The sequence below is a fragment of the Pipistrellus kuhlii genome, unplaced genomic scaffold, assembly GCF_014108245.1.
Source record: "Pipistrellus kuhlii isolate mPipKuh1 unplaced genomic scaffold, mPipKuh1.p scaffold_m20_p_4, whole genome shotgun sequence".
Taxonomy (NCBI): domain Eukaryota; kingdom Metazoa; phylum Chordata; class Mammalia; order Chiroptera; family Vespertilionidae; genus Pipistrellus; species Pipistrellus kuhlii.
This window is the reverse complement of record NW_023425540.1, coordinates 885196-900622: the sequence shown is the minus strand read 5'-3', so window position 1 is coordinate 900622 and position 15427 is coordinate 885196. Positions and strand designations below refer to the sequence as shown.

General features: G+C 66.1%; 2 protein-coding genes across 2 annotated transcripts; both read right to left on the bottom strand.

Moving 5' to 3' along the window:
- Positions 1-3947: 3947 nt before the first annotated feature.
- Positions 3948-8608, bottom strand: MCIDAS (multiciliate differentiation and DNA synthesis associated cell cycle protein). Its single transcript, XM_036409563.1, has 6 exons — positions 8146-8608; positions 7972-8069; positions 5578-5650; positions 5001-5188; positions 4498-4608; positions 3948-4382 (listed from the first exon to the last, which is right to left on the bottom strand). The coding sequence occupies exons 1-6, from the start codon at positions 8606-8608 to the stop codon at positions 3948-3950; spliced, it is 1368 nt and encodes a 455-aa protein (XP_036265456.1).
- A 4308-nt stretch (positions 8609-12916) lies between these two features.
- CCNO (cyclin O) lies at positions 12917-15076 on the bottom strand. Its single transcript, XM_036409562.2, has 3 exons — positions 14731-15076; positions 13718-13903; positions 12917-13444 (listed from the first exon to the last, which is right to left on the bottom strand). Exons 1-3 carry the CDS (start codon positions 15058-15060, stop codon positions 12950-12952), a joined length of 1011 nt encoding a protein of 336 aa, XP_036265455.1. The 5' UTR covers positions 15061-15076; the 3' UTR covers positions 12917-12949.
- Positions 15077-15427: the final 351 nt, after the last annotated feature.

Genomic DNA, 15427 nt, shown 5'->3' with positions numbered 1-15427 from the left:
AGGGGGCATGCAGGAAGGAGACAGCCAATTAATGATTCTCATCATTGATGCTTCTCTCTCTCTCTCCTTTCCTCTCTGAAATCAATAAAATATATATTTAAAAAAGAATATTTGGCTCTCACAACTAACTCATTTGATTTTGCTATGGAAGTTACAATAAATTCATTTCTCTGCTTTCCCCCCAGAAATCACATGTAAAGAGACAAGATATGACGTGTGCCTATTACCTGGAGACCTGACTCAGTAACAGCCTTACTGTGCCTGCTACAAACAGGAAGGAAGGTGCACACCAGGGACATTTTCTGTTTGTTTCCTGTTAACACCAAACAGCCCTCATACTCAGACCTGGTTTAACAAGACACAGGCCATGTGGTCATCGAACGTGAGAAGCCACAGCTCACACAGCCTGAGCCTGCAGCGCCTTCCTGCTCACGGGGCTGGGAAGTGAGGCCAGCACGGAGCTGAGGGCGGGCTGTGGGCCAGGTGCTGCCAGTCTCAGTCTCTTAGAGAGTTTACAGCTTTAGCACCTAGATATTTCACCCAAAAAACGACCAGAGCCCTAGTCGGTTTGGCTCAGAGCCATCAGCTGCAGACTGAAAGGTCCTGGGTTCGATTCAGATCAAGAACACATGCCCAGTTGCAGGCTTGATCCCCAGTAGGGGGCGTGCAGGAGGCAGCCAATCAATGATTCTCATCATTGATGTTGCTCTCTCTCCTTTCTTCCTCTCTGCATCAATAAGATATATATATATATATATATATATATATATATATACACACTTTTTAATTGCCAGAACACTCTCCTGGGATGTAGGACTGTCCAGTCATCACACCTAAAGGAAATACTGCCAAACATACGTGCCCAGTGAGCAAACATACCTGTGTACACACGGAAGCAGCCAGCCACTGTTTCCTACTCAACTGAGCGACTGGGTCAAAATTTCCACACAATGTGTTTACACTTCAGTGACAAGTACACACGGACTGGGACTCGATTTACTAGAGTGAGGCCCGGGGAGCTGTCAGTCCTCCAGGCTTAGAGCAGCAGCACAGGTCCCCCAGAGGATCCCAGGCAGGCATTTATGGGAACTGCACAGTGACTGTGGGCTCTATGCTGCTCTCCCCCTTTGAGATGCCATAACTACCTCCCCTCTTGTGCGGTCCTTCCTCCTCCCACCGCCCTGCTGCCCGCTGGCTCTCGGACAGAAGTAGTTCCGGCATTGACACTGGGAGAGGGACGTGATGGAACACAGTGTGGGACGTTCTCTTCTGTGAGTACATCTGACACAGCCCTCTGCAAGCTTCTGCTTCTTCAGATTAGATCAGTGCGACCCTCCTCCTCCGGCCGTTGTTTCCTGCCTCCCAATGCCCAGGTTTATCCTGGACCACAGAACTAAAAACTCGGCCACCAAAAGGCCCCAAAGGCTGGGTTTTGGAGTCAATGCCTGGCTTCCCTTTACTTAGAGTTTCGTTCACTCTGGGAAGAAGTGAGAAATGTTCACGACCCCGGAAGACTTAAATACCCAGCCACAGGTGTAGGTTAAATAAACCATTCCACGTCCATATAATAAAATGCAGCCAGCACAATAGTTAAGAAATAAGAGTCATAAGAGAATCATCAATACGGCCAGGTAGGAGAACATGTGCACACGATGACATATCCCTGCTCTTTTCAGTGTATATTTGTGTGTATACCACCCAATGTCTGGAAGTTCCCATCAAAGCGAGAGCAATGTGGTGTTTGTTACTCCTTTTGTTTGCAGTTATTGACTTTGCAACAAGAAAAAAAAATGCTTCATTTTGTAATAAAGTTTTCACCATTAAAGCACATTTTAGAATCTTTGTTTTAGCCTAAAAGGCCTAACCTAAGGGAAAGTCTACATTATTTCTTAAATATTGTGCTGACATCTTAGCAGAAATTAGCGAGTCAAACAGGTATAAAGCCGGGCACGTGAGTGACAGGCGAAGAGAGGGGACAGACACGTGTCCCAGCGCCCAAAGCAAGCTGCTCCGAGCGCTGAGTCCACAGGAGGCTGAACGCCCGGGACCTGTGAGAAAAGTCAGAGGACTGGAGGCTGGCGCACTCCGCGCAGAACAGTGAACATGAGAGGCGAGGACCCTGTACTTGCCCCGGTGAACACAGCAAGCAGACACCAATGCCATCCTCCCGCCGGGCCCGTGGCCCAAAGATGCTCGTGCTTCTTCATGCGGAGACCCCACGAAGCTCCTTCTCCTGTCAGTCAGCACTTGCATTTGCCCCCAAGTCCTTGTAACAGGACGTTTAACGCGTGGCCGCCCTTCCTCCACCTGCTCTTGGCGCCCCGCTGCCCTCATGCTCCCCACTCCCCCCAACTTCCCCGTGGCCGTGGCCGGCCTCCAGGACCTCACGTGCCTCAGGCTAAGCCACTCACCTCCGAGTGTTTACTCTAAGACTGGGTCTCGGCAAAACTTTCCAAATTTAAACACAAACATGTCTCGCTTCCAGCCCAGAGACAAAAGAATTAAAGCTGAAGTTTCTGTAAGTAGCAACACCTGTGGGTCCTTTGTTTGTTGTTGGGCTTGGAGTTTTACGCTGTTTGTGCAATACCGGAGTTCAGCTGCTGGCAAAGCAATGTCTTTGGTCTCTGCTAATTGCTTAGTTTCCTAAGCGGCACAGAAATCCCAGCTTCCCTTTCTCCCCTCTGGTCTGCAGGATGTTTGACATTCATTCTTCAAACACAGGAACATGCAATAAGTGCCTGTGGAATGGATGATTTTTTAAACTCAGCAGCTGTTAAGTAATGCAAAGTTGGTTGTTTGTGCCATTAGTTCACAGGAGAGCTGCCCCCCAAGAAACGGAAGATGCTTAAGCAGGAGAGTGGCCAGTGGCCAACAGAACAATTATAGGTCTGTAATCTAAGTGGCAGCAAGAAACAGACTTTTTTCAAATCCTGGCACAAGGCAAATAGAAAACATGCATATGAAGTTTTAACTTCCCAGTCCTTAAAGTTAATGCTGTGTGAACATAGCAAGGAGTTGCAAGCTGCGTGTGTTTCCAGGAGGAGGTAAGGACTCTTGTTTCTAGTCCTGACGTGTTAACTTTATAGTGAGTGGATAAGGATCTGAGCCATCAGTGTGTATTTAAGTTGATTTGTTAGACAAAACTCGAGGAAACATGTCTCTTTTATCACATTCTTCTTCTGAATGGCTAAATACAGATGACAGCCGGCAAGGCGAACTGGAGGAGCCGGCTCTGCCCGCCCAGGCCCATCACTGGAGCCCTGTGCCCAGCGGGCAGCCCCTCTGCAGGGATGGGGGTAACAGAGCTGGGAACGCCCCAGGCTGAGCCCCACACAAGCACCCCCACGTTAAGAACTGGGTTACAGGCTACACACATCATCTCACACAGAGGGAAAGGAAGCCACACCGAGGCAGAGAGGTCCAGGGAAGGCCGCACTGTATGTGCGTCTAAGGTCCCAGAAAAGCAATCGTCCGGGGAGGGGCACCCCTCTCCCCAGGGGGTTCACAGTTCTGCTTCTGCAGACTCCACGCTTGGTTTCTGGCCGGAAATACGAACTTTGATGTGGGCTGTGCTTACAACAGCTTCTGCTTCTGAAAGCTTTCCCGCGGCTCTCCTGTTCAGACGAAGCTGTGCTTAAAATTACCATAAACATTTCCCATATGGCACACCGTTACCCGGTGGGCGTCACAACCGCACGTGGCGGGCAGCTCGGGGGCCCTGTAGACGCGTGGGGCAGGGCTCCTCCTTTCATCCCGGCAGCCCAGTCCCCGGCCTGGGGCCGGGCTCAGGGCGGGCCGGCCTGGCCTGCGCTCCTCCGAGGGCTTCCCGCCGGAAGGACCTCACCTGGGGGGAGGGCCCCCCTCTCCCTCGGGAAGCCGGGGCACCTTCTCCTTAGAGGACGGCCCCTCGGCCGAAGCCCCTCTGGCCCTGAAGGCGGGAAACGGGGTCAGCTGGGCACCCAGCGGAACTTGTAGCCCCCGCCAGCCGTGCGGATGGTGAAGGCGCTGCCCTGGGGGAAGGACAGGGTGCGGATGGTGCCGTGGCTGCGGATCGGGGTGCAGAAGGCGCCGCCCGCCCCCGGCTCCCCGCGGCTCAGGCCGCAGGCGGTGCGCAGCCCGCGGAAGGCGCCGCGCAGGGGCCCCGGGCGGGCCGGGCTGGAGGGCGCGGGCTGCAGGCGGGGGCGCTTGGGGTCGCGGCCGCGCAGCAGGTCCTCGCAGCGCGCGGCCAGGTCCCGCAGGGCGGCGTCCAGGGCCGCGGCGTCCAGCGCCGCGCAGTCCGGCCCCGCGGCGCCCGGCAGCTCCTCCAGGCTCCGCTTGGCCGCGGCCCCGGGCGGGCGGGGCCCGGCCGCCTCACCCTCCGGCGGCTGCGTGACCATCAGCTTCTGCGGGAGACGGAGGGCCGCTGGGACCGCGGGGCGCACGGCACGGGGCCCGAGCGGGGAGCGGGTGCACCGGCCACTCCCCGCCCCGCTCCCCGCCGCCCGCCGCGCCGCTTACGTCCAGCGCCGCCGCCAGGCGCCGCGTCCGGCCCGCCAGCTCCCGGAGCCGCACGTTGCGCTCCCGCAGCGCCGCGATCTCCTCCTGCTTCCGGGTCAGCGCCGCGTGCAACTGCGGGAGGAGCCGGTGAGCGAGGCCAGACCCGATGGCCCCGCGGGAGCAGGAACGAGCCCGGGCCTCACACCGGCCCGAGCTGAGCTGTGCCGGGGGCTTTATTAACAGGATGCGCTCCCGGCCCGGCGCTCCCTCCGCCCTGCCCAGCAGGACGGGGGGGTGGGGGGGGTTCCGGTCCAAAGGGCAGGCCTGTCACGTCCAGGGTCCAGGGAGCTGAGAGGGAAGCCAGTCCGGCCCCCAGAGCCTCCTGGTCGCCGCGGCCCGAGGGGAGCCGAGCGGGCGAGACTGTCCCCACCCGGTGGGGCTGGGAGCGCAGGGGGAGCCCTGGCAGCCGCCTGGGTCCCTCCAGCCCGACTGGGGAGCCCGCCCCCCGGACTGCGGGCCCCTACCTGGCTGTTCTCCGCCAGCGCGTCCCCCAGCGCCCGCCGGCTCTGGTCGGCCACCGCCCTCCAGTACTGCTCCGGCGGCGGGGCCGGGGCCGGCGGCGGCGAGGGGCAGGGCCCGAAGGGCAGCGGGTCGCCCGGAGAGAAGGGGAAGTCGGCGCCGGCCGAGGGAGGCGACAGCCAGGGGGCCGAGTCTGCGGGAGAGCGGGGCTGAGCGGACCGGACCGGAGCTGCCGGGCGAAGCGCCGCGCCCCGCACCCTCCCGCCTGGCACCGGGCACCCGGCGGGTGCTCACCGTCTGCTCCCCAGCGGGTCTCACGGGGCCTGGGGCCAGGGTCCTGCCCAGGTCACTCCCCCTCCCGGTCCCCCCGCGGAGAGGGCCCCCCCAGAGCCCACACGCCGAAGCGGAGCTGTGGACCCGCGAGCATCTCCTCCGTGGCCAGGCCGGGTCCCCCGGCGTCCGGGAGCCTGGCCGCCCCGTGTGCGCTGCCGCCCGCCGGGACAGGCGCCTCGGACCAGGGTGCGGCACGAAGCCGGACGGGACGGGGACCCATCTCATCGCACCGCCCGAGGCGTCACTTGCCTGCGAGGAGCTCCTCCACCGTCGCCCTGAAGTCCTGCGGGTCCCAGGCCGCCGCCGGCTGCGGGCCATGGCTCTGGGGGAGGCGGGCGGGGGTCAGGGGCGCGCGGCCCGCCCCGCCGCCGTCCCCGGCTCCGCGGGAGCCCGCCCGCCCTCGCCGCCCCCGAGAGCCGAAGCCCCCCCTGAGGCGCGGGGCCCGGCGGCGAGCACCGCCGTGGGGAGCGGGGCGGGGCGGGGCGGGGGCGGCCGCGAGGGCCGCCGGGCACCACCGCGGGTTCTGAGTCCCGCCGGGTGCCTCGGAGCTCCGCGCAGCCGCCCCGCCCCTCCAGCGCGCCCATTGGCCGGTCGCCAGCCAATCAGCGGCCTGTGCGCTCCCTGCGCCCGGGAACCCCGGCAGGGACTCACCGGCCCTCCTGGAGCCGCGCTCCCATTGGCCAGCTGCCAGCCAATCAGCGGCCTGCGCCCTGGGAACCGCAGCGCGGACTCACCCGGCCCCGCCCGGGGGCCGCGGGGAGAACGGCCTCTCCTGCCCGCGCCCGGCAGGCAGCGCGGGGCTCCCACGGGCTGTGCCTCGAGGCCACGTTTCCCGCCGAGGCTGGGTCGCAGCCAGACCTCCCGCCCAACACGGAGGGGAGGGACGTGGGGCCAGAGGTGGCGCGGAGCGAGCCGCGTTCTTTTCCTGAAAGTCGGACTGAGTCTCCGGAGGCGACGCACCTGCGGCATCGGACCCGCGCGCCCCTGGCTGTGCTGTGCGCGGGGCGCGGGCCGGTGGGGCCAGGCGCCTCCCCCCTCATTCCCGAGCACCTGACTCGATAGAACCCCTCGAGGACGTGGGAAGGCGGGAGGAGCCCGGGAGTGCGGCTCCGCGGTGCAGGGGAGGTGCTGAGAGCCCAGTGCCGCCGCCAGCTCCGCAGTGGACTTGGGGCCCGGGGGAGGCCGGCGCCTCGGGTCCTCCTCCCCTGCACCCCCAGCCTCGGCGTCTCTCAGGGCAGCCTGCGCCGGGGCAGGCAGGCCGGGAGCCGTGTCGGGGCGGGGAGCTTGCAGACCTCCAGCGCCCCCAGCACCTGTCAGTCCGTCCGCATCCCCCAGACGGAGGGATGGGGATGTGAGGGAGCCTGGACCGGCCAGCGGACTCTGAGGGGGCCTTCCCTGGTCCGCCCCTTGTGTCCGCTCTGTCTCTCCAGGAGAGTGCTGGCCTCTTGGGCCGGAGATGTGCGCTCTGATCTCAGATTCTGAGTGTTAGCTCCCCAATTAGACAAAAACCTGGCATTTCTCCAAGTACAACAGCAAAACACACACACACAGACACGGACATGGACACAGGACACACACACACACAGATGCACACACAGACGGACACAGGACACGCCCTCAAACGTGAAGTCCCAGAGGTAAGCACAGGTCCAGGGGGGCCTGCCAGGCTCCTGTACCGGCAAAGCAAACCCTTGGATGGGGGCGTGTGTAGCTGTGGGTCCGAGGAAATGAGCCAGAGTCCTTCCTTGTCTGAGCACCTGGGTCTAACTAAAGGAACAAAGGACCAGCCTCCGCAGGGCGAGCCCTGCTCACCTTCTGCCTGGACAACCTCTGCTCTCGGTGGCCAACTCCGCCGAGGCCCCGGCCCCGGGCTCTGTCCCAAGCTGTGAGCACCCAGGAGGCCTGGGAGGCTCTGCCCACCACCTACTCCAGCTGTGGGCCGTCCTGTCTTCTAGGGAGTCCGGTGTGAGGCCTGCTGCGGGCCGTCCCAGCCCGAGGCCAGGAAGCTGGCCTGCACCCTCCCTGCGTGCAGCCAGGCCTGGGGGCCTGCTGGCGCTGCAGGTCCCAGAGGAGCAGGCTGCCACCCCGCGGGGCAGGGCAGGGCAGGGGCAGGGCCAGCCCAGGCGAGCAGCACCGCGGGAGGAAGCAGAGACGGTATTTTTTTTGGGGGGAAAAAAACAACAGGCAAATGCCTCTTTGTCCGGAGAGGGAAGCATCAGCCTTTGTGGGGAGGAAACGTTTCAGAAGCGCCCGCTGCCCACGGGCCTCCTGCCGGGTCTCCGGGTCTTCTATCCCCCACCCCCTTCCTCCTGAGGCAAACCCCCTCCGGTCTCCACCAGAGCTCCGCCCCTCAGATGCCGGGGTGAGGGTGGTGAGTGGGAGGCCAGAGGGGACCGGGAAACCGGGAGCTGGGAGCGTGTCAGAAGCCCAGCGAGCCAGGGGAGCCAGTGCGCTCCCCTCCCCGCCTGGTCCCTGTCCCTGGGGAGCCGTCACCCCTTCCTCTGTGGAAGCTCCAGGGGAGGAGGGGGGAGGCCGGAAGGCCCGGAGCCCGGTCTGGAGCAGGAGCCGTGCCCGGGGGAGGGGGAGGAAGTCGAGGTGGGACGAGCCTGCGGAGGGCGCGGGGCGGGGGCGCGGCGGGGGTACCTGCGGGGCGGCCGGGTCCCCGGCGGGCGGCGCGAGGGGCGCGAGCGGCGCGAGCAGCGAGCAGTCGGCCAGGTCCTGCAGGTCGATGGTGGCGAAGGCTGCGGGGACGGGCCGTGAGCCCCTGCTCCGGGCCAGGAGCCCCTCCTCCCGGCCGCGCCCCTCCCCGAGGCTCACCTGGCAGCGCCGCGGGCAAGGCGCCCGGGGGGTCCCCGCACCCGGACCCCGGGTCCCTGCCGCCGCCGGGGCGAACCCTCCGCGGGGGAACGAGCTGGGCGGGCAGAGACGGTGAGCGCGGGCCCCCTTCCCTCCAGCCGCCGGGGACCCCCTCCAGCCCGCACACCTTCCCCTCCAGCCGCCGAGGCCCGGGACCCCCCACCTTGCCCTCCAGCCGCCGGGGCCCGGGACCCCCCACCTTGCCCTCCAGCCGCCCGGGCCCGGGACCCCCCACCTTGCCCTCCAGCCGCCGGGGCCCGGGACCCCCCACCTTGCCCTCCAGCCGCCCGGGCCCGGGACCCCCCACCTTGCCCTCCAGCCGCCCGGGCTTGCCGGGGGCCGGGCCGCGCAGCTCCGGCATCCGGTTGGGGCAGAGGCTGCCGAAGGCCCGGCGTCCCGCCGCGGCGCCCCCGCGCGCCTGCATCCCGCCGCCGCCTCCGCCCTGGTCCCCGCCGGCCCGGCCGCACCCGCACCCCGCACCCCGCGCTCCGCCGGCGGCTCTGCGGGCCCGCGGCGGCGGACCGGGGACTGAGGTGCGGGGGGAGGGAAGAGGGGAGAAAGGGGGAGGGAAGAGGGGAGAGGAGGATGGGGAACGGGGAGGACCGCGGGGAGGACCGGGGGGAGGACCGGAGGGAGGGAGGGGCGCTCGCGCCGGAGGAGGCGCCGGGCCCGGCGGACGCGCGGGCGCAGGAGGCGCTGAGCCGCCGGCGGCTCCCGGCCCGGCCTTTGGCGGGTGTTGGCGCCGCCGCCTCGGGGCCGCGCCAAACCGAGCGCCAGGGCCGGGTTCCCGCGCGGCGGCGGGAGGAACCGCGGGGCCTCTCTGCCCTTTTCTTCCCGCCCCGCCCGGCCCCCCTTTCCCTCCATCCCCCCCTCCAGCCCTTCCCCAGCCCCACCTGGCCCTCCACCCCCCTCCACCCCTCCGTTCCCCGCCCCCCTCCACCCGGTCCCCCTCCACCCCATCCCCCGCCCCACCTGGCCCTCCATCCCCCGCGCGGGAGCTGAACGCGGCTCCAGAGCCGGCGCGGGGGCAGCCTGCACACCTCCCTCCCCGGCCCCCCGCAGGGTTCTGTGGGAGAGGGAACCCCGGGAATTCCCATCACAGCAGCCCCTCCTCCCCAGGAGAACCCCCAGGTCCGGGGTGGGGCCTCCTGTTGGCACCTGTGTGTGTGTCTGACACCTGGGGGTCTGGACGGTGAGCTGTGGGGCGTGGCCACAGCGTCTGGACAGGTTCCAGCCCGGACAGACCTCCAGCGCCAGGAGAGCCAGCAGCTGTGGCTGTGAGCTTGAACCTGGCCGGACGTGGCTCCACGGGCCTGCGTGCCCTGGGCTTGATAGGGCTCAGGTGCATGCAGTTGAGTGGGATGAAACCCAGAAGGTTGGACCACGCCCTTCCCTTGCCGCATGGAGTCTGGCCATGAAACAAACAAACAGCTAGCGGTGATGGAGGTAAACAGGACCCCGGGCGGGATGGAGAGTAACGGGACCAGCTCTACCGTTGGGGTCAGTGCAGGGGATCAGAACTGGCTCCCCTGGGTGCATGCAGCCCAATTGTTCAGGGAAAACAAGCTGACTTCAGGCATGTTGCTGTGACGGTGTCACGTGACTGGTGCTTGGCTGGATGAATTGATGTTGTTGCCTTAGGAACCTTTGGGCTGCACCTCAGCCTCCCAGGGCTTGGTCCAGGCTCAGTCTCCTGAGCAGCCAGCCACTGGCCAGCCCATCCCTACTCCCCTCTTCACTCCAAATCCCAAGTCTGTAAAGTAGGGGGGCTCTCAGCTAGGTTTCAGGGTGATCTCTATGCATGGAGACCATCACCGACTTTCCAAAACAGGCTGATTTTCCATCAGTGAGTTCCACATTGGGGCAGAAAAATACGGGTGTTGTACACGAACTGTATCCTAGAGCAGAGATGGCAAACTCATTAGTCAACAGAGCCAAGTAACAACAGTACAAGGATTGAAATTTCTTTTGAGAGCCACATTTTTTAAACAAACTACCTTGTTTCCCTGAAAATAAGAGTGTCTTTTTAAAATATATATATTTTATTGATTTTGTACAGAGAGGAAGGGAGAGAGAGTTAGAAACATCGATGAGAGAGTCATCGATCAGCTGCCTCTTGCACACCCACCACTGGGGATATGCCCACAACCAAGGTATAATACATACCCTTGACCGAAATCGAACCCGGGACCTCTCAGTCCCCAAGCCGACGCTCTATCCATTGAGCCAAACCGGTTTCGGCAAGACAGTGTCTTATATTTTTTTAAATATATTTTATTGACTTTTTACAGAGAGGAAGAGAGAGGGATAGAGAGTTAGAAACATCGATGAGAGAATCATCGATCAGCTGCCTCTTGCACACCCCCTACTGGGGATGTGCCCGCATCCAAGGTACATGGCCTTGACCGGAATCGAACCCGGGACCTTTTAGTCCTCAGGCTGACGCTCTATCCACTGAGCCAAACCGGTTTCGGTGCTAGATCTTATTTTCAGGGGATGTCTTATCTTTCCATGCGCTAGGTCTTATTTTCGGAGGATGTCTTATTTTGGGGGAAACACGATATATAGGTAGGCCCATTGTTATTAACTTAATTAGGGTACTCCTCAGCTGGCCTTTGCTAAAATCTCAAGGGGCCGAAGAGCCGCATGTGGCTCCTGAGCCGCGGTTTGCTGGCCCCTGTCCTAGAGCAGCGGTCGCCAACCCGTGGTCCTCGGATCCCTGATGGCCATGATCACTGATGGTCTGGCTCTACGGAAACCTGTGGCACAGGACCTGGAGGAGGTGACCACACACCTTGGCTGCGTGGAGCAACGCTGGGGAGACAGCTCCTCCCCAGATCACGTGAAGAGCCTGTTCCCACTGCCACCCGCCCCCGCCTGGCTGAGGCGGGCACTTTGGAATTTGGAGAGGAACTTATCCACCTGCTTCTTACCACCACAGACCAGCCTCTCCCGTCAGCGCGGGATCCCATCCCCTTCCCCAGCCAAGGAGGAGACCACCCTGCATACTGGGGAACGGCCTTCTCAGGAGGAGAGGGTGCTGAGGGCTCAGAGTGAGGGGCCTGTCTGGGGAGAGCTTGGGGGAGGGGCTAGTGAAGAGAGGTGCAAGGAGACTCACTCTGCTTTGCTTTGAATGTGTTTGCATTTTGTCTGGGCATACTGATCACGTCTTTAGACTTCCTCTAATGAACAGAATGTCTTCTTCAACCAGCCAGGAAGTCTGAATAAACAGCATCATGAACAGCAGTGTGTTCGCCTCTGGGTGGGAACGTTTTCCTGCACCTGCTTTATCTCCGTTTGTCTCCAGGTTTCTCCCCGTGATCCCCTCCGTCCACAGTGCAGGCTGCCGCCGGCCTCCTCGGAGGCGTGCTGCGCGCTGGGCCCCCACCGGGGACCTTAAATGCAGACCTCCGCCTGCAGATAAGTGCTCTGATCCCCCTTTCACAGGAGATACTCCGCCCAGCGATGAGACTTGCTGAAGGTCACTCAGCCAACGGACCTCAGTCCCCATTTATTTTTTAAAGCTATATTTCTTTATTGATTTCAGAGAAGGAGGATAGAAACATCAATGATGAATCATTGATTGGTTGCTTCCTGTACGCCCCTTACTGGGGATCCAGCCCACAACCCAGGCATGTGCCATTGGCCAGAATCGAACCCAGGACCCCGCAGGCTGACGCTCTATCCATACCGGCGAGGGCCCCAGTTGTTTAATTGGTGCTTTACACTAACTGCCTCACAGCCATCTCAGGTGGCTCTCAACAGCGGGTTAGAGAGGGGTGCGGCCACGCCCCTCGCAGAGCCCCGTGGTGGGAGCTGAGCAGGTGGCTGAGGGGCCTGGATGCGGAGCACCCGCCGCCTCCTCACCTGCTCCGCTGCCAGGGTCCGTCCTCCTAGGACTGGGCTGAAATGAGGCACGCTGAGCACACTGCCTGACCCTAAGCACCCATGGTAGCCATGGTTACCATGATGCCCGGCGCCCTGGGCTCCCGTGTAGCAGGTGTGAGGAGCTGGGCTGGGACCAGGTGCTCGCAGGTGGCAGGCTGGGTTGTGGCGGCCATCCCTACCCTGCACAGCCCCTGTGCGGGGCGGGAGCGCTCCCTCCGTGCCCGGGCCTGCCAGTCCCAAGGCTTCCCGGCCGGGCACTGTGGGCACCAGGTGGGCACCCTCTCCCCCTAGGCAGCGGGGCGGCTGCAGGTTCCCGGCTGCCGTATCCCCACACCCTCCACACCTCTGGGGTGAGCCATCCACGTTCTGGGACAGGAGAGGGGGGGTCACAGGATCCCTGCCTACAAGTGACTGACTCACCTTGTAACGCAACCAGCCACCTGGACCTCTGGGACCTGGTGGGGTTCTTACTGGTTTTTGAGAGCGGGAGGGAGGGAGGAACATCGATGTGAGAGAAACAGCTAGGGGTGCCTCACAAGGGACTGCAACCCAGGTGTGTGCCCCAGCCAGGAAACCAGGCACCGGCCGGCAACTGGTGGAAAGGGGCGCTCCAGCCTGGCTGGCCTGGGCTCTGACAGACGCCAGGGCATGAAGCTGAGGGGAGGGCCTGCGATTGCTCCTGGTGCCCAGACTTCGTCATCCCCCAGGACCAGCCTGTGCCAGAGGGACGTTCAGACAAACCGGACAGAGCAGTCGGCCAGACAGCCTGTTTATTGAGGAGAGGCGCTCTCCCGGGGGCTCAGTAAAATAAATACACAACCACACAACCATGACGACCCTCAGCTTCCTGCCGCCCGACTCCTGGGCCAGGGCGCCCTCACTCCCAGCTGGGGCCCTCAGCGGACAGGCCGCCCTGGTCGCCTGCCTGCAGGCGCAGCACGTGGGCCAGGGGCGCGCCGTTGATGGCCACCAGGAGGCGCAGCTGGGCCAGGCAGTCCTGCAGCTCGGGCTCGGAGTGGCCGCCCAGGCTCAGGTCCACGGGGCGCGGCAGCCCCAGCAGCCGGTCGGCCAGCGCCAGGCAGCAGATGGCCAGCAGGGAGGGCGCGTAGCGGCTGAAGGCGTAGTCGGCCAGGCTGAGCTCGGCCACGGCGCGCGCCAGCGCCTGCGTCTGCAGCGCCCGGGGGGCCGCGGCCAGCCCTGCGTCCACGCGCGCGTGCGTGAAGTGCTCCAGGAAGAAGCTGAGCGTGGGCGCGCCCAGGCTGAAGCCCAGCCGGTGCAGCACGATGCGCTCCAGGTTGCAGAGCTGCTGCCGCGAGAAGGCGCCGCCGCACAGGCCCAGCAGCTGCTCCACGCGCGGCGGGTGCACCTCCACCTGCAGCACAGGCCGCTCAGCCCCGCCGCGCCCGCGGCCCGCGCCGCACCCGGCCGCCGCCCGGAGGAACCGGCCCCCTCCCGTTCGCGGGACGGCCGTGACTCCCACCTTCTCCAACCACTGCCCGCGGGAGACGGGAGCCGCGGGGCCGCCGCAGCCCCGCTCTGTGGGGGCGGGGCGGGGCCGGGGCGAGGCCGAGAGGGGCGCACCGCGTGCAGCCGTCTACCGCGCTCGGGGGCCCGCGGAGCGGCGGCCCGGACCCGGGGCAGGTACCTGTTTGCAGGCGATGAGCAGGGACGTGACCCCGAGCAGCTGGAAGCAGTCGGCGGCCACCGGCGTGGTGGCGAGGAAGCGGTCCAGGGTGTTGACCGCCAGGCACAGCGACTCGAAGGAGAGGCCGAAGCGGCGGTGCACGGGGATCAGCCAGCTGAGCAGCCGGCAGCGCGACTCGGCGGTGACCTGCGGGCGGAGAGGGGCCGGGCAGGGCCGAGCCGAGGAGCCGGGGCTCCGGTCCCCTGGAGGCCGGGGGCGAGGTGCGAGCGAAGGCGTGAGCTCGGGCGGCGCGGGCCGGCCGCTGCGAAAGGGCCGGCTGGGCGCCCGGACCCGCCCGCCCGGCTCCAGCCCCGGGGCGGGGCCGCCTCGCAGGCGAAGACGCGGCTCCGTCGGGGTTGGGGGTCGGGGAGCAGTTCGCCGGCCCCCGGAGCCGTCCGACTCCACCGGCCGGTCTGCGCCCGCTGCCCTCTGCGCCGCCGCCCGCCGGTCCGCCCGGCTGAGGGAGACCAGCGGGTCCCTCAGCGGCCCGGCCCTGCGCTCCGCAGCACCGCGGCCCCTCCCTGGGCCGGGGCAGGGCCGGGGGCCGGGGGCAGGGCTGGGGGCCGGGGGCCGGGGTCAGGGCCCGGGGTCGGGGTCAGGGCCGGAAGCCGGGGCAGGGCCGGGGGCTGGGGCCGGGGTCAGGGCCGGGGGCCGGGGCAGGGCCGGGGGTCGGGGGCCGGGCTGGCGGGGCAGGGCCGGGGGTCGGGGGCCGGGGAACGGGGGCCGGGGCAGGGCCGGGGCGGGGGCCGGGGGCAGGGCCGGGGGCCGGGGGCAGGGGCAGGGCCGGGCTGGCGGGGCAGGGCCGAGGGCCGGGGGCAGGGCCGGGGGCAGGGCCGGGGGCCGGGGGCAGGGCCGGGGGCCGGGGCAGGGCCCGGCTGGCGGGGCAGGGCCGAGGGCCGGGGGCCGGGGCAGGGCCGGGGGCCGGGGCAGGGCCCGCGGCGGAGGAGGAGGAGGAGGAGGAGGAGGGCGCTCACCTGCGGCTGCCGCGCCAGCGCCTCCCGCGCGTGGAAGAGGCCCTCGCGCGCCCGGCGGAAGGCGTAGCAGCTCTGCCCGTAGTCGCGGAAGGTCCGCAGGTCCAGCTGCGCCGGCTGCGGGGCCGGGCCTCGCGCCCCGGGGCCGCCCGCGCCCTCGGAGCCGGAGCCGGAGCCGGAGCCGCCCGAGCCGCCGGGCGGTGAGCGCGGGCGCAGCGGCTGCTTCCTCCGGAGGCGCGGGCGGCCGGGCTTCTTCACCGGGGCGCCCGGGAGCCGGGCCCGGGGCGCTCTCCCCGGCCCGGCGGCGGGGCTGGCGGGGCACGGGGTCCCCATGCCGGGCCGGCCCGCGGCTCTGGAGCAGGAGGCGGGGAGGGTGCAGGAGCCGGGGCCGCGCGGCGGGGCCTAAGTACGGCCGCGCCCCCGCCCCGCCCCGCCCCGCCCCGCCGCCCACGGGCCGGCCGCGGCCGCAGCGGGCTTTCCCGGCTAAACGCCCGCCGGCGCCGCAGCCCGGGAGGCGGAGCCGCCGCCCGCGCACCTGCCCGCGTCCCGCGTTCCCCGGGCAACCGGCGGGGTCCGGGCGGAGCGGAGCCAGGTGAGCGCGGCGCCCGCTGAGCGGCTCCAGAGGGGGTGGTCCGGGCCTCCCCCGGGCCCGGGTCTGGTCCCCCCCGGTCCGCCCCGGAGCCCCGCACCCGGGAGCGGT

Bases quoted from the DNA above. Each gene is read 5' to 3' on its own strand.
- CCNO (XM_036409562.2), bottom strand. From the start codon at position 15,060: ATGGGGACCCCGTGCCCCGCCAGCCCCGCCGCCGGGCCGGGGAGAGCG. The intron at 13,904-14,730 runs GTGAGCGCCCTC...CTCCGCCCGCAG, and splicing joins CGCTGGCGCGGCAGCCGCAG to GTCACCGCCGAGTCGCGCTG. The intron at 13,445-13,717 runs GTACCTGCCCCG...CCTGTGCTGCAG, and splicing joins TGCTCATCGCCTGCAAACAG to GTGGAGGTGCACCCGCCGCG.
- MCIDAS (XM_036409563.1), bottom strand. From the start codon at position 8,608: ATGCAGGCGCGCGGGGGCGCCGCGGCGGGACGCCGGGCCTTCGGCAGC. The intron at 8,070-8,145 runs GTGAGCCTCGGG...CCGTCCCCGCAG, and splicing joins CTTGCCCGCGGCGCTGCCAG to CCTTCGCCACCATCGACCTG. The intron at 4,383-4,497 runs GTAAGCGGCGCG...CGTCTCCCGCAG, and splicing joins GCCTGGCGGCGGCGCTGGAC to AAGCTGATGGTCACGCAGCC.